The 24996-nt window shown below is 35.2% G+C and overlaps 1 protein-coding gene across 2 annotated transcripts in view; it reads right to left on the reverse strand.

Moving 5' to 3' along the window:
* CREB5 (cAMP responsive element binding protein 5) overlaps positions 1-24996 on the reverse strand; it is a 242130-nt gene that overhangs the window by 114354 nt on the left and 102780 nt on the right. The window contains exon 1 of one of the 2 annotated variants that reach the window (XM_081345412.1): positions 20477-20778. The exons of the other annotated variant lie outside the window; for it this stretch is intronic. Within the exon in view, the coding sequence (XP_081201538.1) occupies positions 20477-20523 (47 nt within the window). The 5' untranslated portion in view covers positions 20524-20778. Of the gene's footprint in view, positions 1-20476; positions 20779-24996 lie in introns of those variants that run through there. 2 annotated transcript variants of the gene reach the window in all.

The raw sequence follows: 24996 nt of genomic DNA on the forward strand, positions 1-24996 counted from the left end.
CAGAACACTAACATAATGCAGAATGTGAAAAAGTGATTCTCCATATTAGGCTATTTCATGCATGCTTTAACAATTGTGTATGAGAGCTGTATTTCACTGACATAAGAGTGCCTGCATAATGCAACAATGTGTTGAAACTCTCTGAAGAAATCTGTCACTGATTCACAGACCTAAGCAACAGATTTCTGTGGGAAGATTTAGATCCAATTGTAAATGCATTTGGTCCCATGTTTACTCCATTTGTTCAGTGCTTTGTTGTTGTTTTCTTGAACGTATGTCCCAGATGTGCTTGAGTATCTGTTTGAAGTCACATTGTCTATCATGGGATTTTTCAGTTCAAGATGTTAAAAGGAGACTATAAATGCCATAGAAAAGTGGCAGACATCATCTGGTGCCTTCTTTATATTCTTCTTCATATCATTATTAACCATTTCAGGTTTGTTTGCTAACCATTCACATACCATCTGTAATACTTTGGAATTAGTCATAGCCTGCACAGAAATACACATAGAGCAAGAATGCATAATAGAAAACACATTAGCAAAAGAGTAGAAATATTTCCACTTGAAATAAATATCTGTAAGAGCATTAGCATTTATGGAGGGCAGGGGGCCATCTATATCCTTCATCAGCAAGTGTTTTTAAGAAAATATAAACAAGATTATAAATACACATAAACACAGTAGGAAAACAATAGGTGCTGCTAAAGAACACTAGAAATAAGTGAGAAGTATTAAGCAAAAGTAAACACTAAACTAAATCAATCAAGAAATAAACTTATTATTTGTCGAATAAGCAGCAACTGGCCATATTCAAAAGCTTTATTGATCCATGATTACTAGCTCATACATGATTGGGAATCATACAACACCCCAAACTATTGTAAGGCAGAGTGGATGGCTCAGTGCTTTAATGAATCCAGTTAATTGTGGCTTATTCAACAATCATGAATCATCCACTAAATCTGATCATACATCTTTTGAGATAAGAACTGGCCATACTGATATGCAGCAGTTCAAACTTTGTCTTTTTTCCCCTTGTAGATAATGGATTTTTTTCTCTGAGACTTTCCACACTTATTTTTATTATTGACTCATATTTCTTTATGTATAAAGTGGTTTTATTTTATCTCTCTGTGAAATGCTAGAATATCAATTTCTGTTGTGATAAATCCAAACTTTCCTAGACATGCTTGATCAGTCTGATAATTCTAACTTCCATTTAAAATGATAAAACTGTATTTTTATGAGAGAACCAAACTGGTTTAATATACATGCTAGAGTTTTCACTCCTAAAATAAAATTTCCTGTCTTATTAAAAAGGTAAAGGTTCCCCCGCACATGCGTGCTAGTCGTTTCCAACTCTAGGGGCCGGTGCTCATCTCTGTTTCAAAGCCGAAGAGCCAGCACTTGTCCGAGGATGTCTCCGTGGTCATGTGGCCGGCATGACTAGATGCCAAAGGTGCACAGAACGCTGTTACCTTCCCACCGTAGTTTTCCCTATTTTTCTACTTGCATTTTTACGTGCTTTCGAACTGCTAGGTTGGCAGAAGCTGGGACGAGTAACAGGCGCTCACTCTGTTACGCGGCACTCGGGATTTGACCTGCCAAACTGCCGACCTTCTGATCGACAAGCTTAGCGTCTTAACCCACTGAGCCACCGCATCTTATTAGTGGCTTTAATTCACCCAAGTATTAACTCTGTAATATTGGATTTCTCTGCATCCTTCCCTTTCTTTTTATCTGTTTTTCATTCTGTTCATTATATTGCTGTAGTTTGTTTGCATTAACAAGGGTTGATAGTTATTCTTTTTTTCCCCAGCTGTCCTTGTTAGAAGGTTGAAATTTTAGTTTTTTAGTTGTTGTTTTTTCTAACTTGCTTACACATTTTGTTTGATTCTCCAGGAAATTCTACTATTGTAAAAGCTTTTATTTGCCTTTTGTTTTTGTTCTTGCCATTAACAAAAGAGAGTTATCAGGCTTCCGGGTCACTGAATCTGAGATTCATATGAACTCTTTAAAACTATGCTGGCTTACTGAGAAGACTCATTGTTTACTGTGTACTTACAGTATTTCTAGTAGGCAAGTTTAGATTGCAGCATCAAAGCTCAGCATTATGCATATTTATCTGAAAGCAAATCCCACTATCTGGCAACCAAAAACATTGGTCATCCTTGAGGAAAACAAGAGCAAAGAAAATATATTTTCCCACAAAGAATAAAACAATTAATTTATCTTTTAAGATTGCAGACTAGCATACACTCAGCTGGAGGCAAGCCCAAATTGATCTATGTCTGAAACCCATGCATTGGCTTGCTCTGTTGATTTTGATAATGTTATGCAATTATAACAAGTGACTTAAAGTAAGGAAAGAAACTAGCAAAATATATGTAAAAGTACACTAAACATATAATCCAGCAGCTGTTTATTCTTTAACTTGTGGGGAAAGAAACCCAGCAAAAATAATTTGCCTTCTGGTCTGAATCCTAATGCAGTCTTTGTCTATTGCTATGGATAAATGTGGGCTTGAAATTTGTACAATTTCTGACATCTCCTTGAGCTTCTTTTAATTTGTGACAGAATTATGACTCACTACAAGTAAACAGATATCTCAGCTATCTAGGAGAAGCTGCTAATACAGATGAAGATAAAAATAATTACTATTCTTTTTTTCTGAATCTTTATGCATAGAAAACCCAGATCTCTTCCTGATGGGTCTTTTCTTTCCCCTACTGAACTCTTTACAAACAAAATGATGTAAGACTGAAGTAATGGACAAACTAAATTTATTTCCACCAAAATAAATTCATATGGACCACATCAGGTCTGTCAAACAAATATGCTTGTCTCTCTCTGTTCATTTCTTCCCCCTATCCTATCATCACATCTTCTGTAATTTTTTATTAACTTCTCAAATTTATCAGTATGCTGTTTTTTTTATCATATACACTATCACATGTACCTTAAAAAAGATAGTAACAAGAATATCAGTATACTTAAAGAAGGAACATAAAGGAGGTTGTAGTGCAAGATCATCAAATTTCATTATTGTTCTTCTAATATATCCTGATTGCAGTTCTTGTAATTCACACCCACAAAGTTAAGCTGGGTTCTGAATTTGAGATTTAATCACAACATTTCTGGACAATTTAATGAATAGTATCTTGGGAAAAAAATCTATAATACACGACACCATCTGGACAATGTGAAAGCAATTCAGATTGGGCATTTCCTTATCTGAAACATTCTAATTATCCCAGTATCTATACTTAGTATTAGAATTAGTTACTGCAATGTTTTAAGGTATCAGGCACAGGAGATTTATGCCCTACCATGGATACAAAGCCATTTCTCTCAGCTTTAAGCAGCAGGCATGGCAGAAAAACTTCCCAAAATTTTTTAGCAACAGAACTTCAGGGACTTAGCCAGGGAGTTATTAGGACACATTTGAAAGCACTTATGTGCGCAAACCTTCATAACGGTGGTCTATTATACTGAATATTACTATATTTGCCTATGAATTTTTAGGTATTAATAATAATAATAATTAATGATGACTCTTTCCCAGTTCTATAGTCCAGTTCACATAGATATTTTCTCCTATACTTCTGCCTTTATCATTTAAGAATGCTCTTTGCATCTGTCCTTGACAGAAAACATATCTGTTTCTCTATTCTTCATTGTAAAAAAACAAAAGTTTTGCTTCAAATTGGCAGGTAAACCAGCATCAATCTGGCATTAAATATGAAAGTCTAATACAATGACATTAAGTTCCAAACAACTTTTAGTAGAGTCACATGTTTGCATTCTTGGAAATAAAACTTTCAGAATTCAGTATACCCAATTTATCTATTCATAAATTACTGAATAAAAACTTTTCTAAGAATTAGCAAAAAAGGAAAAGGCAAATCACATTTAAAATCTTAATCTTAAAATTAATTTTAATTTAATTTAATTTAATAATATTTCTATACTGCCCTTCTCCCGAAGGACTCAGGGCGGTGAACAGGGCAAGAATAAAAATACAGGATTACAAAAGTTAAAAAATAATTAAATACATGCCCATATACTAAAAATACATCTTAAAACCCCAATAAAATGACAATAACAACCCCCCCCCAGTCCCCTCATCAGGCCAGGCCAGCTTGTTCAAAAAAGTATGTTTTTAGCTCGCGGCGAAAGGAGCGAAGATCGGGCGCCGTCCGGAGCTCAACCGGTAGCTGATTCCATAGCTCCGGGGCGCCCACAGAGAAGGATCTCCCCCTGGGGGCCACCAATCGACATTCTCTGACCGGTGGCACCCTGAGGAGGCCCTCTCTGTGGGAACGCACAGGGCGGAGGGAAGTTGACGCCGGCTGACAGCTTTAATTATTAGGATTTGGATTATGGTTACAGTTACAGTGCAGTATGTTAAATCAGCAAAATGGACAAGTTAAAGCAGAAGCTAAATTTGGCACAGCAGCTCAATCTACATTTTGCATTTATATATACTAAGTACACTTTCTACTTCACTATTCTGTTCATTATTAGGAAGGATTCATTGACAAGAAGAGTGAGGTATGGCAAGGGATAGTAGTTGATTCTTCCACTCCATTAGCTGGTCCTCTTGGATTGGCCACCTAATTGATGCTATTGCATTTATTTGTGGAGAACTGGAAAGATTGGCTTTTTGCACACAGTTTTATGCAGAGTTAATCTGGGAATATGTCCCAAGGATTACGATGCAACGTTCTTCAATTATCCATGAGTTTTAATATATTTTAATAATACTTTCATTAGTTCAAAAGTCAATCTTTTTGCAAAGTCGTCTAACAGAAACCAAACTATGTGTTACATATAGATGTGACTCTGCAGCACAGTTTTACATTTTGAATGTAAAATCCAACTTCTTGACAATGTGACCAAAAAAAGAACATGGGAAACAAATGAAGATGCTTAATCCTTCTATGCTTCCCTTTCTCTGAGAGTCAAATATTATTGGAAATTTCAAGCTTGATATGATACTTAATGTGTAGGATTAGGGACAGGAAACAGATTGAAATTGAGCCTTGGCTTTGGAAAACTCTGTGGGTGATTTGAGCCAGTCACACACTCTCAACTTAGCTTATCTCACGGAACAGTTGTTAAGAAAAAGAGAATGGTATGTACACGATCTTAACTCCCTCAAACAAAGGAGGATATAGCCTTAAAAAGCAATATCAGGATTTCTATTACTAACAACAAGAGGATCGTGATTGAAAGAAGGTAGGAAACTGAAGTCTCTTCTTTTGTACTATTTCTAATTGTTTCACAAGCAAAACCACCAATTGCAGCTATTATATGTAATACGTAGTTAACCCTAAACTCTATCTATCTATCTATCTATCTATCTATCTATCTATCTATCTATCTATCTATCTATCTATCTATCTCTATATCTCTATATCTCTATATCTCTATATCTATCATCTATCTATCATCTATCTATCTATCTATCTATCTATCTATCTATCTATCTATCTATCTATCTATCTATCTATCTCCAAAGCACCTAAAGGCAGGATAAGAAGTAAGGGATGGAAACTAACCAAAGAGAAAAGCAACCTAGAACTAAGGAGAAATTTTCTGACAATTAGAACAATTATTCAGTGGAACAACCTACCTCCAGAAGCTGTGAATGCTCCAACACTGGAAGTTTTTAAGAAGAGACTGGACAGCCATTTGTCTGAAATGGTATAGGGGGTTGGATTACATGACCTCCAAGGTCCCTTCCCACATTATTATTATTATTATTATTATTATTATTATTATTATTATTATTATTATTATTATTATTATTATTATTATTATTATTATTATTATTATTATTATTATTATAATAAAACTTTTATTCATAAAACATGAAACTCAGTCAACTGAACACTCAAATTGACTGGCACTAATGATTGACATGGGTTGCTGCCACCATCCTAGGTATCAACCAGGTATCTCCTTAAAAATGTAAGATGTTCTGAGTAGCACAGTTGTTGTTGTTGTTGTTGTTGTTGTTATCTACATCCATCCAGCCATTTACAATTTGGACCAATCAGCTAAGGCAGTAAACAACATAACCAAAATACACAGATAAAAACAATATTTAAGACTGACAAATAAAAGAAACTAACAAAGCATCAAGGACTCCTCAAAAGTCAAATATACAAGGGATACCAGCAAGACAAATTAGAAGTCCAATGCCAGCTGGAATAAAATGGCTTTAACTTTCCTCCTAGAGACGAATAAATTCTTCCTCACAGATTAGGAGAACCCTTAATAAGCTTTCTTTGGGTATTCAAACCACCAAGGTATTGTGTGAATGTAATCTGATATAACACCATGAATGGCTTTAAAAGTTCTTTTAATGACCTGTTCTTCAGACTGAATTTGAAAACTAGTTGGCAACTACATGAAGTACCTTAACAGTAATATAATTATATAGTGATCTGAGTATTCTGTACCTATTATATTGAAAATAGGAATATAACTGGTATAGTAATCAAAGATGATCAAAGTGGCTTTCCCAGCCATGATTTTCATTTGATGTTTCAGCTGGAGCCATTAGTCCTGAAGGACATTCTGATCATGAACTAACACCTTTGCAAAGAAACACTGTCCCATCAAGCATAACTACCAGGACCAATGTTGAAGAAATTTCTCAATGTTTATTGGTAACAAGCAGCTAAGCTGAGCTTGTTCAGGCTGAACTTGTTTTACATCCTCCATATCCTCACCACTTTGAGGTACCAAATCTTGCATTCTATCTGTTTCAGTCAAAGATAGTAGGGTATAATTTAGCAAAAGAGACACCATGGTTGATTGTATGAAATGCCATTATAAGATCTTTGGAGATGACCTGACAGTGGCATTTTTCTTAATGAAGTTCATTTAACAGACTGGCCCTGAAAATCCAGAAAATCTGTTTCTTCCATGATCCTCTGAAGTTCAACTGCCATCTTCTCCACAATCTTTCCCCAAGAGGAGAAGTTGGGACTTGTAAATAGGGTGAAAACAATAGGATTCAGGAGAAGCTTTTTTGGGATAAGGTGCATCCTTAAGGGCTTGTGGCATTAGGCCCTTCCTCCTGGATTCATACACCCTGGTTAGCAAAAACAGACAGGAAAGTCAAGTGTTCCAGTCTTAATGTTCAAACTTCAGAGAAACCTGCTTTCTCAGATTCTACAAACTTAAACCCCAAGTTATTTCATAAGTCATTGCCCAACACACCAATGCAGAAACTTTGAAAGTTAATATTTCACAAAATTCATAAGCTGTTTTTGGTTTATGTTCATTTTAGTTTTTTCAATTGAAGGAAATAACAAAATAAAAATGGATCTTATATATACCCCAATTGACCAGGTTTCTTCCTTCAGGAAAGACAGGTCAGTATTGTAGAGGTTAAACAAGGGAGAAAAATGCAAAGACTGTGAATTGCAACACTGTTGGCACAATGTTTAGCTTACTCTTGGTCTATGGCCAGTATTTCCTTTGTAAATGAATCCCACATCTTTATTAAGTTAACATTTCTTTCCTTTTTCTTTAATTTAAAACGTATTTGAAATATTTTGATTTATAAAGTCCTGGAACATGATATGACCTCTTCTAGATCAAGAAAAATGAGAATGTAAATTAAAATTCTGACATTAGCCATGATCATATAAACACATGCTCCATCAAATCTACAATTATTGTTTTAAAATCATGTCAAGATACTGTAAAGAAGACACCAAAAATATTACTATCTCACCAATAAATAATTTTAAAATGACAGTGTAGTTGTGGTTGTGGTTAAATTGGCTGTAGCATATACAAATATAGGCATATACAAATGAAAAAAGTAAAGACATGTAAATCTTACCCTAAAAGCAATAGTAGGCACAAAGCTAATTTTGGAATTGTACATTACTTATAATAATACATTATTATTAAGTTTATTTGATGAGATTGGATAATAACAGCTACATCAAAACTGTTGGAATTATGTTTTATAATTCAAAAATCAATTGTTGCTTCTATTGTGAGCATTGCTATGATTTTTTTAAAAAAAATAACTTTTGCAACTGCTCAATAATCCCTAAATATTCAACATTAAAAAAATATAATATATAACAATTTTCTTACAAATTCTAAATATTTTTCATCCTGAATATAGATCATATGGTTTTATTCTACAAAAAACCCCCACAATATAAATGTCTCGATACATATTGGGCATTATCTATGGTAAATCCCCCTACAATACCTACAAAAAAAATTAGAATTTTTTCACTTATTTTTTCTCTAAAAATATTGCAATTATTATTTAGAAAATAATGAACATATTTAATTCATTAGCAATAAGGGGGTGTCAATGTACTTAATATAATTAAAAATTCAGACTAGAAAGCTTTATTGTTTTAAACAAATGTGGTAGATGTATGGGATAGCCCATGAGCATTTAAAAGAATAGAATTGGAAACCCTTGATTGCTCCAACAACAGAAAGTACTTAATGAACCAGACTATGCCTCTATCACATTATCTAAAAGATATAGGAAAGAAATTCAGTAAATTAGTTTTAATCAAGGCCACCAAACAGAGGTTTCATATGCAGTATTTGCAGAACTGCTAACAAGTACTACGGCTTCTCAGCATAAAGGTTACATAGATTCTGAATGCAACTTGAAATCATCACAGACCCACAGGGATTAAATTTGAATATCTGCAGTTTATTTCCTTGGGGCTTATCTTGTGGCTATTGTGATGACTTAGGCTCATCATCACAGTGTCTACCCTGACTTTCCTTTTTGTTTTACTCGATGCTCATTTTTCCAGTGTTGAGCAAGCCTAAGAGAATAAATATTATCCTCATAGGTATTTGGAAATTTTAAAATTATGCTTGTGTCAGGAAATAATGGATTCTAAATTTGATGGCACATATTACCAATAAAACATATAACAATAAACACAATAAAATAATAAATAACATCAAACAATAAAGATAAATCAACCAAATAAATTGTTGCCACTAAGAAAAAGCCACATCTGTGTACTATGAAATGTTAACTGCCTCACTCCAGCAAAGTGACTAAGATATCTCCCATCCCTGACACTTAAAGTGGTACGATGGGACCTAAAGGAGTTTTTCAGCCACTGCAACCTAATGGTTTTTGTGTTGTCTGATGAGCAAAAAGGAGCAGTGTCCACATGCAGCTACCCAAGGATACTCCTTACAGCTCTGCACATTATAACTGAGGAAGAGAATTACCCAGTGCTTTTTTTGTAAAAGAAAAAGGTGCCGGAACTCACACGTGTCATACAACCCGCCTTGCCTACCCTACAAGGTTCCATCCAAAAAAGGTACTGGAACTCCGTTCTGAGCGTTCTATGAGGAAAAAAGCCCTGGAATTACCAGATTGGAACAATTAATAAAGAAATAAATAATAAAGATCATTAAAAAAAGACCTCAGTGAGAGAAGCTTGGTTGGATTTATCTCAAACTATGGTGGAAACCCTAACCCTATTCTCGTTATAAGTCTGGATGCATTAAATTTGAGTCTACTTTGTAGCCTGTTTCCTTAGTATTTAATGGAAGGAAGAGCAACAGTGGAACTCTTCCATATATTTTGTTGGAAAATGGGCCACATTTGACTCTGTCTTGGCTACCAATTAACCAGCAGAAATACCACTCTTGCTGGTCAGGAAAAGATCTATTACTTTCTTTTTTTACTCTTTTACTTTCTTCCTTTCTGCTTCTTTGGTGACAAATCTTTCAAATTAGTTGGGATAATGATCTTCTCTCTCCTGATAAAAATTGGTGACAAAGTGTTTGGTATTCTGAAGTTTTAAAATCGGTTGAATTTAGCTTAAACAAAGAAATGCCATGAATCCTCTCAACACTGTGTAATATACGTAGTGCACTGCGTGCATTCATAGTTAGCTGGAGAGACAGAGAGTCTGAGAAAGAATAAAATATACATAAAATATATCTGAAAATATAATGCTGCCATGTGCATGACACAGTTGTACATGATCCTGCAGCTCTTGTCCTTCTTCATATTAAATGCAGCTCCTGGATCAACATTGCCTAATTAATACTCTATTAGAGTATTAATCTGAAAGCAGAAGGAATGTTATAGCTGATATCTGCAAAGCATTCTTGAAAATATGGCTAAAGAACACTATGAAAATACTTTTAAGACAGATTTAAAAATGAATTCATGAGAGAAAATTTTAAATATTTAGATGTGTTTATGTTTATGAAAAAGTGGAAGACATTTATAACACTGTATGGAACAACAGAAAATGCAAAGGGACTCTGCAGTGGGAATCAGTGTATCTCTCAGAGTCTGGGATTCAGCAGCCTCAGATTTGATTTGACCGTGGAATTCACTTGGGGCAAATCTCTTTCTCCCATCTCAACCTACCTCACAAGATTGCTGTAGTAAGGATAAAATGCTTCTTATAAAAATGACGCAATAATCTATATACTCTGCACAACAAAAGTAGTGTGACATCTACTGTACAATACCTTTGATCCACATACTGTTCTTTAGATTCCTGCAAGGAGTTTTCCTCCATGTGTATAGGTGCATATGAATATTTATAAACAAAAACTGCACAATTAGTTTGTGCTAGTCCACTCCATGTGTTATTTAAACCAACAGAGGTTAAGGCACAAAAGTCAGTTAAAAAGCACAAAAGTCAGTTAAAAAGTCAGCTAATGCTGTTCTGAAGACAAACTATCTGGGATGCTGAAAGAGACCTCAAAATTCTTACAACGAAACTCAGCAATTTGATATAGTAGTATTTGGGAACACATCTTGTAGCTATAGAAATCTCTGCTTTCTTGAGAAAGTTTAAAGTCCCCTGATATACTTCCATAATGAATATAGGTGGAAGTACAGTAAAGTTCCTCTAAAATCTGAAATGGTTTGTTCTATGATTTGATGAGATCAACTTTTGAAACAAGTTAATTAGATATGCATGGTATTCATAGCATGAGCTGCTTATTCTGAAACTTATTATTTTTATTGCTCTATCCCAAAGAGGATGTACTATTTATTTGTAAATGGATGGCATGTGTCCACAACTTTGTTGAATCAAGTTTGTACATTTGAATCCTGACAACGTTTGACAACTGTCTCAAAAAATCTATTTCATTTTTAATTAAATAAGGTACCTTATTAGAAATGATAGCACTAACCCTTGTTAAGAAGTAAAACATAAATTCTATTCTCTGCTTCAAGTGGAGATTGGGGCCAACATCTCAGACAACAGTTCTGTACCTTTTGAGAACCAAAATATTAAATAATTCATTTTAATTGATACTTTAAAAAATTAGGTGTTTACAAAGCCCAGCCTGATCATTTCCATGAATTATTACAACATGTTAGATTCATGGCCATCTTAATAAGATCTGGCAAATGTAACTGTGTATTTTAATGAATTGAAGTCTCTTTGGGGAAGCCCCTGAATAGATTTAGCACTCATTGATTAAGAGCATAGGTCCTTGTATGCATTAATACTGGTCAAAAACAGGAAGTTATGGGCAGCAGTAAATGGACAGGTCTCACAATGAAAGGAAACAGTGGGTTGCTCATGGATTTTTATTGGGACGAGTGTTACTTCACTTCTTCATAAAATATGGTGTTTTTGTTGGGGTGAACACTGCGTTTTTCCAAGCTGACGAATAATATCAGACTGTGAACAAGTCCTAAAGGATTTCTTCAGTACAAATGCTCATGAAATAGAGTTTATATTTAATGTAATGTAAATACTAGTTAGCAGAAATTATTTGGACAAAAAGACATCCACCATTACGCGCAGCCTGATAAGAGTCAAAAATACCAATAACTAACTAGGATACAAATTCAATCTTATGGCAGCAGTAAATAAACCTAAGATGAGATTTATATTATCATTTAAGGTTTGTTATCACACAGAAAAAATGAATCAACTATTTTTGTGTTAGTATTGTGTTCAGTTGTTCCATTCCCAGACGATAGAACTGCAAGAACTAAGAAAAAGCAGTTATTACAGGAAAAGGAGACAACGAAGGAAGAATATAAAAAATGAAAAGCATGTGAACAATAATATAGGAGGAATGCTTTTCTTTTCTTTTTTTAAAATTAGAATGTGAATAAATGAATTGATGGTAGTACAGCTGGAACAAACAATAAACTACTTAGGTAGATGCCATATATTAATGGAAAGTGCTGTCAAAACATCGCTTGATACTACTATATTGTTTGACTTTAAAAAAGAATTAGAGAGATTTATAGAGGCCACTGACCAGGAACCAGTACAGGTTTAAAGGCAATCAAGGCAGTTGCTAAGAATGGTCCGTAGTAGATAATTATTGCCCCCAGATTCAGCTATAGATTTACTAAAAGCATCTTGCTAGGAAAAGCATGCTGGACAAAAACCTCTACTCTGATTGAATAAAGTATTCTTTCTATTTTACCTTGTGTCATTCTCCGATTGAAGAATTGTAAAAGAAAAATATGCTGGTATCTTTTTACCAAGAGATCACATTTTGATTACAATAATTACAGACTCTGGGAAAATATTTCATTCTTATTCTGATGGATCCCTTATAGATAAAATGAATAAATGGTTAAATAATATTACAGAAGCAATAAAAAAGATAACACACAAGAAAGGTGAAATAAGATGTTTTGTTCATCTGACTAGCCAGAATGTACAAGGTGAGTAAAGACATGTCTCCTTAAGCAGTGAATTTTCAGTATTCTTACCAAGATAAGAAAGTGATTTGCTTGTCCTACTTTCCTTCAAAGACCACAAAACCTAATAAAGAAATGTCTTCTAAGTAAATATAGCACAAGAATTACGGTATCTAATAATTGGTGAGGATTCATATGTAATTTTCATAAAATGAAAACAATGAATGACAAGGTAATAGGACAAAAGCTGGTCTATGCTATTTGTTTATTTAATAAATTTATATAGCTGTTCATTTACTCACAGAACTCTGAACTGCAAGCAGAACATAAAACATAATACTCAATCAGTTAAAATAACTAAGTTGATACCACTGTAAAAACGTCTTGCCATTATATGCCCCTCACATAGCCCAGGTTCTGTTAACATCTTGACCAAAGCCAGCCATTGATAGTTTTATCCAAGATCAAATGGGCCAGGGAAAGAATCTATTGGGTAACCACCATGACAGAAGAGGCATGCTTCCTATAACCTATCAGATTGCATCTGCTTCACCAAGATGTCTTGAGCATGACCACTTTGTTGGATCTATTGGACCAATCTGGAGAGAGTTTCTTCTGCCTCTGAAGAAGAAACCCAACATTTGTTTTGGGGATATTCTGTGACCCCTACAAAAATGCCAACCACAAAACTTATTTTTTTGACAAAGGAAGAATATATGATATGTACATGTGTACGTGTTTTGAAGCAGGTATATTTTTATAGCTATTTTGTTTTTATTTAAATATTTAATATTTGTTTTAAATAAATCTATCAGATTGTATGAATAGTTATGGAGCCAATAAAAACAAATATCAAAGTTGTACTATGGATTCAATGCAGTTTACTTTCATCTTGCTTTGATGATAATGAGATTTCAGGCTGAAAGACCCTTCATAAAAACATGGGGTTTTTTAGCAAATAAATGAATAGCGAACAAACAATAAATTTACCTCTTACAATTATTGTTGCTATAAAAGCCATCCTGGTTGCTATATACATAATAAAGTAAATGCATGTTTATCTCATATATGCTTTACAGATGGAATCTCAATATGAGATTCCATAACAGATTGATTATAGGGAGGATATCATGTATAGTTTACAGACTGCTTCTTGAATTTAAGAAATATCAGCGTATATTCTAGAGGCTACAAAGGTCAGTTAATGTTCTGTGTACAGAAAAATGCATAATATTTTTCTAAGCAATATTCAATATTTTTATAAGTAATTTTTCAGTATTTTAAAGTTAGCCAGCATTATTTCTTCAGAGTTCATGCTAGATACATTGTAAACAATATACAGTGCTGGTTAAAGGTTTGTAAACATAGAATAGAAATAGAAAAAGAAGAAAAAGAAAAAAATATAAAGGATCAGCTTCTGATCTTCCTTAGAGCAATTATAAATGCATTTATATTTTATCCTTTGTCCTTAACATTCAATCACGGCTCTCTTCTTTCCATATTTTACCCTTTCTAATAATCCAACTCAGAAATCACAAACTCACTTTTATTTTTCTTTGCAGCAAAAGCCCATAAAGGTTTTCTGGTTCTTGAAAAATGTAGTTACAATATTGTTTTTTCCTTAATGCAACAAATTAGTTTCTGTACGTTCTACCATATTCCCAACCATTTCTTTTTTGTAGGTATAGTATTTCAGAATCTTTATATTTTTGCACATACAATAATCTCACTGCAGATGGCATGTACAAAAAGTGTCTTTTGAATTTTCAATATTTCTGCATAAGTATGACCTAAAATTAGAACTGCTCCCTACATAAATCCTAATACTAGTTAAAGAGAATGCAGTGAAATAAATTAGTCAAAACACTATGTCTGTTCATTTATTTATTGAAGAAAATCATCAAAAGCTACATATCTGTGTGTGGCAAATTATGTGAATCTCTACAATTATCAGTACATTTGAAGGGGAAATTAAAATCAGATGTTTCAATCAATCAGATGAAAATCAGGTGTGAGAAGTCCTGCTTTATTTAAAAATCAGAAACTTGGGTATTTTCTATCAAAGTCACAACATAGCTACATGAATGTGTGTCGTGGTTGAAACAAAAGAGATTTCTGTGGGCCTCTAGAAAACAATTGTTGATGCTCACCTGACTGAAAAAAGTTACAATTTCCTAAGTACTCTTCAAAAAGAACATTGCTGCCCATCTGCAGTTTGTGAAAGATCATGTAGATAAGTCAGAAGACTACTGGATGAATTTTCTGGGAACTGATGTGACCAAAATAGAACTTTTTGACTTAAATGTAAAGCATTGTGTTTGATGAAAGGCAAACACTGCATTCTATCATAAGAACCTTACACATCAGTAAAATGTGTTGGCAGTATTATGATTTGAGCCTGCTTTGTTTGTTCTGGACCAGAACACTTTGTCATCGTTGATGGAACCATGAGTTTGGAATTGTACCAGTAAATTGTACCAGTAAACAAGAGCCTTGGTGGAGCAGTGGGCTAATGCCTCCTTAAGTAACACCAGCTGCCTGCAATTAGTGCAGGTTCGAGTCCCACCAGGCTCAATGTTGACTCAGCCTTCCATCCTTCCGAGGTAGGTAAAATGAGGACCCAGATTGTTGGGGGCACTAAGCTGACTTTGTAATAATGCCGCTTGGGGGGCCCCCCGAAAGCCCTAATAATAAGCAGGCATATACATAGAATGAAGGCTATTGCTAAGCACATTGATTTGTGCTTTAGATTGTAAGCCGCCCTGAGTCTTCAGAGAAGGGCAGGATATAAATGGGATTAAAAAAATATAATAATAATAATAATAATAATAATAATAATAATAATAATAATAATAATAATAATAAAAAAATTCTATATGTCAGGGTATCTGCCTATGAATTGAAGCTCAAGAGAAAGTGGGTCATGTAGCAAGTTAATGACATAAAATGCACAAGATGTATTACTTAAGAATGATTAAAGCAGTAGAGAGTTTATGTTTTGGAATGGCCAAGTCAAAGTTGTTAATCCTTAATGACCTTAATCCTATAGAAATATTGTGGAAGGACCGGAAGCAGGCAGGCAGTTCACGTTCATGTGTCCAAAAACAATCCTGACTTGAAGCTATTCTGTAGAGAGCAATGAGTCACAATTCCTCCAGGCCAATGGGCAGGACTGATCAACAATCATTGGAAACATTTAGCAACAATTATTGCTGTTCAAGAGAGGCACACCAATTACAGAAAGCACAGGTTCACATACTTTTGCCACACACAAATATGCAGATTGGATCATTTTCTTTAGTAAATAAATGAACATTATTAGGCTTTGAGGGAAGAACAGATCACATTTAAATACACATTTAGTATATACAGAAATGTTAAAATTTCAAAAGGATTCACGTGGTTTTAAGCACCACTAGATACAAGCAGTTTCATTAGTGTATATGAGTGCATAATACCAGATAGGAGTAGGAGTAGGCTTATATAAGGGTTATGTAATAAAAAGTAAATGTAATTATGCAATAAAAAGTTAATTTAATAGAAATACCTTCAGGGTTTGGGCATTTTAAGCATCGATATTACTACTAATATATTACTCCTAAACTTTAAGCAAATTTCATGAATGTTCAATTTCTATCACTTCCATTTTTTTAAAATTGCTACCAAGAAACTATATTTTATGTTGTTGCTACTCATCCTGAGAATTCTATGACGGAAAACCAAGATACCGTATACAATGAATAGGTTAGGTGCCATTAAGTCAGGCTTGATATTTGAAGACCACATGGAAAAAAGCTTGTTATGTTCACCTTTCTCTAATAATAATCAGTAGCTATTCCAAAGATAATCCTACAATCTCTTTGATCTCATGCATTCATTTTATTATCTAATCCTCTTTATTCATTATTTTGCCTGATGTCAATCATATCTCAGGAAATGTCCTCATTAAAATGTTCTGGAGAAATGCTTACCCTGGAGTCAATCCTTTCCAACATAATTTAGCATATGCATTTTGCATGGTTTCTTCCCTATTATCAGGTCTTCTATTGTTTAAATGTGACTTAAAATAAGGAGGGAAAGAAGTTGAACAAAATACAATGCATCATTTATAGAAGGTGCAGATTAGACAGGTGCAGTTTAGATGGAAAATTAGATGTTTAAATTTCTAGTATTATAATCCCAAGGGCAGCATAAATTTTAGAAACTAAAATCTAGTACATCTGAATTTCAGTCAGAGTGACTGTCAGTTTTTGATTTAAAGCATCCTATGATTATTTTATTTTCAGGAACACTCCAGAATGCCATGAATGAGCCTGTCATTATAATTTGTACCAACAGTGTTTGATTCCTTGTTAACTGAAAACTTTAGGAGGTGTTATGTCTTAAAAAAACAGCCAAATTTATAAGTGCTATTATCTTTCAACAACAAAAGATAACTCTGTTGTTGTTGTTAGCTGCGAAGTCGTGTCCGACCCATCGCGACCCTATGGACAACATTCCTCCAGGCCTTTCTGTCCTCTACCATCTTCTGGAGTCCATTTAAGCTCACGCCTACTGCTTCAGTGACTCCATCCAGCCACCTCATTCTCTGTCGTCCCCTTCTTCTATTGCCCTCGATCTTTCCCAGCATTAGGCTTTTCTCCAGTGAGTCCTTCCTTCTCATTAGGTGGCCAAAGTATTTGAGTTTTAGCTTCAGGATCTGGCCTTCTAAAGAGCAGTCAGGATTGATCTCCTCTAGGACTGACCGGTTTGATCGCCTTGCAGTCCAAGGGACTCGCAGGAGTCTTCTCCAGCACCATAGTTCAAAGGCCTCAATTCTTTGGCGCTCAGCCTTTCTTATGGTCCAACTTTCACTGCCATACATTGCAACTGGGAAGACCATAGCCTTGACTATACGCACTTTTGTTGACAGGGTGATGTCTCTGCTTTTTAGTGTGCTGTCTAGATTTGTCATGGCTTTCCTCCCCAGGAGCAAGCGTCTTTTAGTTTCTTGGCTACAGTCCCCATCTGCAGTGATCTTGGAGCCCAGGAAAATAAAATCTGTCACTACCTCCATTTCTTCCCCATCTATTTGCCAGGAATTGAGAGGGCCAGATGCCATGATCTTGGTTTTCTTAATGTTAAGTTTCAACCCAAGTTTTGCACTCTCCTTCTTCACCCGCAACAAGAGGCTCTTTAGTTCTTCTAAAGATAACTCTAGCTTTTCTCATTTCTTATATAACAAGGTGACAGTAATAAATCTGAAAGCAATCTTTTTATTGATTCTTTAAATGCAAAAATTCCTTTGGGATAACATATCATGGTCGCTGCCTTTCACCTGTCCATTCTACAGATTCATATCTGTTCAGAAAGTAACTAGTTAGTAATTAAACAGATCAGCTTAGTTCAAGTCTCATGGATACAACAGTCAACTTGCATCAAAATCAAGTACATACCCAAGATTATGCACATTCTTGACATATGAACACCTTTAAATTTATCCTTCAGAATTGAAACTACTAACTATGGGTGTTCATATACATCAACAAATATTAATTTGCAAATTTGGTGGAATTAATTCTATTTATGGTACAAGACATAATGGGTACTCAAATTGTAGTCAGCTCTAAAAGTGAAAGCAATAGCCATATAAGACAGAAGGATCACCTTTACCTAATTCTAGTTGGTTTTATAGGATGATAGAAGATTGTCATACAAAATGGACTGGTAATATAGTCAATAAAGACTGGGTTCACAAATTGCACTAAGCTGTAATATGTTTATCATTGATACAATATGCTGCACAAATCTAGCCACTGTCAACTGTAAATCATGGTTTATGACACAGTATACAGTGTGACTTCAGTTACTTAGGACTTACTCAGTAAATCATGTTTAGATATGCATCAGTCAAGCTTATTCCATTGTCAGGTACAAATATTATTTGAGTATACCCTTATCCTTATCCTCTCTGCCACTACCGCTGCTCCTATTCACTCAAAAATTCCCCATGACCCTACTATCTCTCAGAAGGCAAGGACAATGCATTCTTCCTCTTATTACTGAATCAGGGTAGTCTGCAGAATGTGGTTTAAAAAAAAGATTGTGGTCTCTATGATGCAATTGGAGCTCTGACTATTTTTAAATGTGTGCTGGATGTTTTTTTTTACCTGCAACCCTCCACCCCATATTGAATGATTGGAAAAGATAAACAAAAAAGCAGCAATAAGGGAAGCTGGTGCTAAGCTCAACTTCCATCTCTGCAATTGGTTCTAGAATGTCTGAATTTGGATATCAGGAAGGGCAAAGAGTTGATTGTGAACAAAAATTTACTCAGTCTGTCATAACCTGCCCATGAAATATGATATACAAGTAGATTTTATTAGCATTCTAAAAGTGTAAAAACCAAACATTTTCTATCCAGTATACATTTCGTTTATAAAATATTGACACCAAAATTGATATTATTCATTGTTAAACATTTGGCTTAAAATACTTCCTTGGAAGTATTGCTTTTTCATCATCATAGGTGCTGATTCAGCACATATGACTCTAGTGAGCCCCATAGAGGCTCAATTCAATTGCAGTTTGAATTGTATAGCTTGACTACTGACTGGGTCACCTTTAACTCCTTGAAGAAACACCTTCATTATGTCCATCCATTTTCATGGTTGTTGTTACAGACCCAAACATAAGAAAAAGAGTAACTGCATTATATTATAAAACAATAATTTCACAAAGAAATCTAATCAATCTATTAAAAACCAATGGATATAATTTATGTTATAAGTCTTATTAAATGATTATCGAGTACATTATATGGCCCTTCCTAACCCTAAGAATTAAATGCTTAATATTTTATTTAAACAATATTTTGTCTTTTGTTTTATTTACTTTATATTTTTATTCTTCAGGGGGGGGGAAAAAAACACCATTGTAAAGAATTCACAATCCTGAAATCACAGCAATCTAAGCTGTCCCCGACACAAAGCTTGAAGGACTAGGCTGGCCAAGTATTAGCTTAAAGCCCTGAGTGGCACCTTTGGGATATGCTACACAATCACATTCCTAAATGATTTATCTCTTAGAGAATGTGAAACCTTTTACTCCACTAGACAGCAGTTAAATGGTCTCAAATTGACCAGTGGCATTTCAAGAACAGCCTCCCCTTACTTTTCTGAAAGAGTGAGTGAGTGTGTGTGTGAGTATGTATGTATAAAAACCCTAGCAGAAAATAATTTGCAGCTGTGATAATATCAGGTTGGGATTTTTAAAAAAAAATAATAAAAAGGATATGGAGAGAAAAGAAAAACACTCCACGATAGTTTTACATCGAATAATAAAAGATTAAAAAGGAGAGTCTGTAAATAATTAGAGGCTGCTGTCTGAAGCCAGTTGCAGTCGCTGTAACTGATAATAAACTTAAACCCCCTTGAGAGCAGGTAAATGCTTTGCAACCCTGACCCCCTACATCTCACATTACTTAACTACCCTGCAGCTCCACCATTACATCACCACCCCAATGATTGGTCCCTGCAGTTTAACTCTCTCCCTGTCTCCTCCGATTAGGGACGAAGTAGGGGAACGGCACAAGAAACTTCTGTCGCAAAGTTTACTGAGCCTCGTCCGATCGTGGCCAGGGAGTCTTCTGCGTGTTTAGCATAATCCCAAACAAATTCGAAGAGTGGAAAAAGGGCGAGAGAGGAAAGGCGAGAGGTCTCTTCAAAGAGGAAACGTATTACACTGGAGGCATAGGGAACAGAAGTGATAGTAGCAGGGTGAGTCGTAGAGAGCAAGGAGAAGAGGAAAATTAAAAACAAACCTCATGGACATCACTGGGTCTGAATTCCCTGCTGAGGTGCAGAACATGAGAGCCCTGGAGTGAGTGTACGTAGAACCTGAGCCAAAGCTTAACTAGCCCGAGTGAGTCATATCCTTCCCATTTGATTCCAGTCCAAATGATGATGTAATGGTTCTGGCCCGCTCCCCTCTACTCCGTACGCTGCCCCCTCCTCCTTTTTAGCTCGGTGTTAGTGAAGTCACCATTTAAATCTGGCACAGCCGAAACAAAAAAAAATGCATAACAAAAAAAAACTTCAATGTAACCAAAACAGCCCCAGGCGAAGTTCCAGACACACAGAGACTTCGATGGTGCAATTGCCATTGGATACGAGTAAACAGAAAAAGAAACAGTGCCGCCTTAGAACGGCCACAGCAGCTGCCTGTAGGAGATCAGAAGCAAACCCCTAGCATGGGGGCTGTCACAAACACATACAACTCCCCCCCCCCCCAAAAGGTGCACCGTTCTTTCAAACGCGCGCGTCTAGAGCAGCACGTCGTTCACGCGCATTCGGACTTCAGCAGAGAAAAGGCGCGCGGAATGGGAGGTTGAGAAAACGAAGACGGAGCGAAACAAGCAGGAACACGAGGGCAGAACTATGTGAAATATGTTAGGCTTGATGGAGAAACAAACGGGACAAGCCTGCGATGAGTCTTCTACCTTGCCTTAAAAGCGAACAAGTGGAGAGACTTTCTGGAGAAGAAAGGAAACCTGCAAAATGCATCTCTCTTGTAGAAGGGCTGCTTCTGAAAGTAGCATCGTCACTTGCGATACTCCGGATTTCTCCCCCCATCCCCCACACACTATCCATTGGTTAGTGACTGGTGCACCTGGACCTCAAAATCCATAGTCTCAGAAGTGGGATTGGAGGAGAAATACCTTTCCTTTTTAGTATGATTTTGGTGCCATCTGGGCAAACGTACAAATGCTCAGCGGTTCCAGAATTGGTGATATCTTTCCTCTCTCTTTTTTTAATTGGGGGAAGGCAACTCAGGAATACAGCTAACCAAGGTCATTTTCTTCCTATTATAAATATTTTTTAAATAATCATTATTGCCAAATTCTATTGCTCTATAAAATGTGATTTCCGTCCAATGAGAAAATTTACTTTCTGATCTAAAATTATCCAACAGCACCACAGTTGCCAAAAGGGCAGATGTTTCCTCAAACCTTTTTTCATAATTGTCTGGCAATATTACTGACGCTGCATATTGCACTCAAAAGTAGCTTGATAAGCAAAGGTGTGTATCTGCCTTCCTTTGCTTGCATCTACCCATTGTAAGCACTGCTTTCCTACTCTTTCCTACTCCATTTCACTTGACAAAATCATTCAGTAAAGTGGGTGGACATTTCAAGAGTAATCTATTTACCCTGATTTGGTTTCCACATAAGGAGGAAGTTGTTACAACATTTCTCCAAAGTCTTCACTGCTGGATCAAGACCCTTCAAATGTTGCCTTCAAATTATAACCTTGAATTAAAGTAAATTACATTCTTTGTCCAGGATTTGTCTATGCTTATAGAGTATGATATAAAAAACCTAATCCAAATGTAGCTCTTGGCTTTAAAAAAAATATGTACCCTGTTCCCAAATAAATATGCTGCATAATTGCTATGTCAGCTATAGCAGTGATTATGTAATTATTTGCAACAATTAAGATTTTTTTTTCTGGATGTCTGAAACCATTAAAAAAAATAGCCCAGTCCCTATTAACTGCTGTGCACATATCCAATGATATTTAATAGGAGGAAGTTTGGACAGAAAGATCTGGATTTCACTTCATTCTTTTACAATAGCAATGCAAATTAATTAATAATAAAGAAAATTGAGGTGGAGGAAGAAAAAAGAATGAAAACAAATTAAAAAGAAATAATATCATATTTATTGGAAATTAGCCCTCGGCAAAGAATTGTAATAGATTACATGAGAAAACCTAAGGAAGACACACAGTGTCTTCTAAAAGAGCAGGTTTAGTCACACCATGCTAAAAACAAGAAACCCTGAGTTCAAGCCCTGCCTTATCCAAAAAAGCCATTGGGTGATCTTGGGTCAGTATGTGTAGTTTAATGAAAAGAAGGTCTAGGGGTAACGTGATAGCAGTGTTCCAATATCTCAGGGGCTGCCACAAAGAAGAGGGAGTCAAGCTATTCTCCAAAGCGCCTGAAAGCAGGACAAGAAGCAATGGATGGAAACTAGTCAAGGAGAGAAGCAACCTAGAACTAAGGAGAAACTTCCTGACAGTTAGAACAACTAACCAGTGGAACAACCTGCCTCCAGAAGCTGTGAATGCTCCAACACTGAAAGTTTTTAAGAAGAGACTGGACAGCCATTTGTCTGAAATGGTATAGGGTTTCCTGCCTTAGCAGCCGGTTGGACTAGATGACTTCCAAGGTCCCCTCCAACTACTTCTTCTTCTTCTTCTTCTTCTTCTTCTTCTTCTTCTTCTTCTTCTTCTTCTTCTTCTTCTTCTTCTTCTTCTTCTTCTTCTTCTTCTTCTTCTTCTTCTTCTTCTTATTCTTATTCTTATTATTATTATTATTATTATTATTATTATTATTATTATTATTATTATTATTATTATTATTATTATTATTATTATACTCTCTCTCAGCCTAATCTGTCTTGCAGGATGGTTGTTGTGGAAAAAATAGGAGGAAGCAGATATATTGGATATGTTTCTGCCTGGAATTTTTTGTAAAAATAATAAAGATGGGATATAAATACTTTTTAAAAAGGGGTATAATTGTGCAAATGGTATCACTGAAAATGTATTCCATAAAACAAGCCAGATTGGTGGGGGTTTTTTTCTTTTTGGTCAATGGGAACATAATATGTCTTTGTTGTAATTTTGATTATATCAAACGGCTAAGTTTCAGTTTTGAATTTTAGTTATCTCCACAGATAATCAACTACCGGTACAGGGAATTAAAGAACCTGTGACTTGGATCTATCTACTAAACTGGATTGATGTCAATACTGTATCATATTGGAATATGACAGGTTCATCAAGTGAAAGCATGTGCATAAGAGGTGATAGCTATAATTATTACTGGCGCCACTAAAGCCAGTAACTTGACAATATCATATGTAGCTGTTACAAAGTTTGCTTCACTATGTCACTGGCCTACATAACTCATTTTTGTCCTAGTAACTAGTTATTGATTTTTCATCTTCTGTAACTTAATAAAAAGATGTTTAATCACTCTAAAGCTTTCTTTTATTTCCAGGCATTGCAGTCTGTGTCCACAATTTAGAAATGTTTTTCCTCTTTGCCAGCAAGCTTGTAGTTCTTTTTAAGAAAAGAATATTAATTTATAAATAATATAAAAGAATTACAATAATTGTACAAACATATTATATCCCTTCAGTTATAAATTTTCCATTAATTTTCTCATATATGAAAGTTTGATACCAGTACTAAATACTTAGAGAAAATATTAAGAAACTTGAGTCTGAAAGATATAAATACATGCAGTATGTTCTTTTAAGTTGAAACTTGAGAAAACATTTGTAACACTTTTTCTAATGTAGGTAGAATATCTAGAGAAGTACATAAACAGAATCAAAGCAAAACTATTTAAAACTGAAAGCTTTAATTCATAAGGCATGCAACTATAGGGACATGTCTGCAATGTTTTTCTATTAGTACCAAAAATCACACCTTCAGCCCAGACTTGTGTTAATATCTCTAGCAATAGACCATTCTGTTGTTTTAAATGATAAAATATTGCTTGTTTTTTCTTGAAAAAAATAAAACTGTAATTCTTGTACAACGTGCCATTGCAATTGAACATACACTTGTATTATGAAATGACAGGTTTGGGAGCACAGGAACTGCTTTATATATGTTGCATACATCCATAGGTAGTAGATTTTTGGGGCATAATAGAAAAAAATTTAAAAAGTTAAGAGATGAGCCACTTTTCAGTTTGTAAGCTCAGAAATGTAATTACTGTTTGGGAATGTCTTTCCTCATTAGATGACTGATCATAATTTAACTTAGTTTTAATCTGCTAGAAGCTACAGATGTAACCAGGGATGCTGCCTAGAACCAGTGGTGGGATTCAAATATGTGAACAACCAGTTCTCTGTGTGGATGCCGCTTCCGGAAGTCCATTCTGGGCCTGGGCAACAAAAAATTAGCTACCAGTTCTGCAGAACCCGTGCGAACTGGCTGAATCCCACCACTGCCTAGAACTGAATAATACTGAAAATATACTTCCATTTGTTTCATAAGTACTTTTTCAGTTAAAATCTCTCGTGAAGTATTAGTTATATTTCTAAGATATAACTCTGGAAACAACTTTGCATCATGGTCCTTTTTTTTTTTTGCCATGCCCAGAAAATTCTGTACCACTGATGGCGAACCTTTTAGAGACCGAGTGTCCAAACTGCAACCCAAACTCCACTTATGCATCATCAGGTTCCAAGTGGGTATGGCCCATTGGGTGGGTGTGGCCCACTGGGTGGTGTGGCCCATTGGGTGGGCATGGCTGTGGTGG

Source organism: Vipera berus (assembly GCF_964194415.1).
Source record: "Vipera berus genome assembly, chromosome: Z".
NCBI classification, from domain to species: domain Eukaryota; kingdom Metazoa; phylum Chordata; class Lepidosauria; order Squamata; family Viperidae; genus Vipera; species Vipera berus.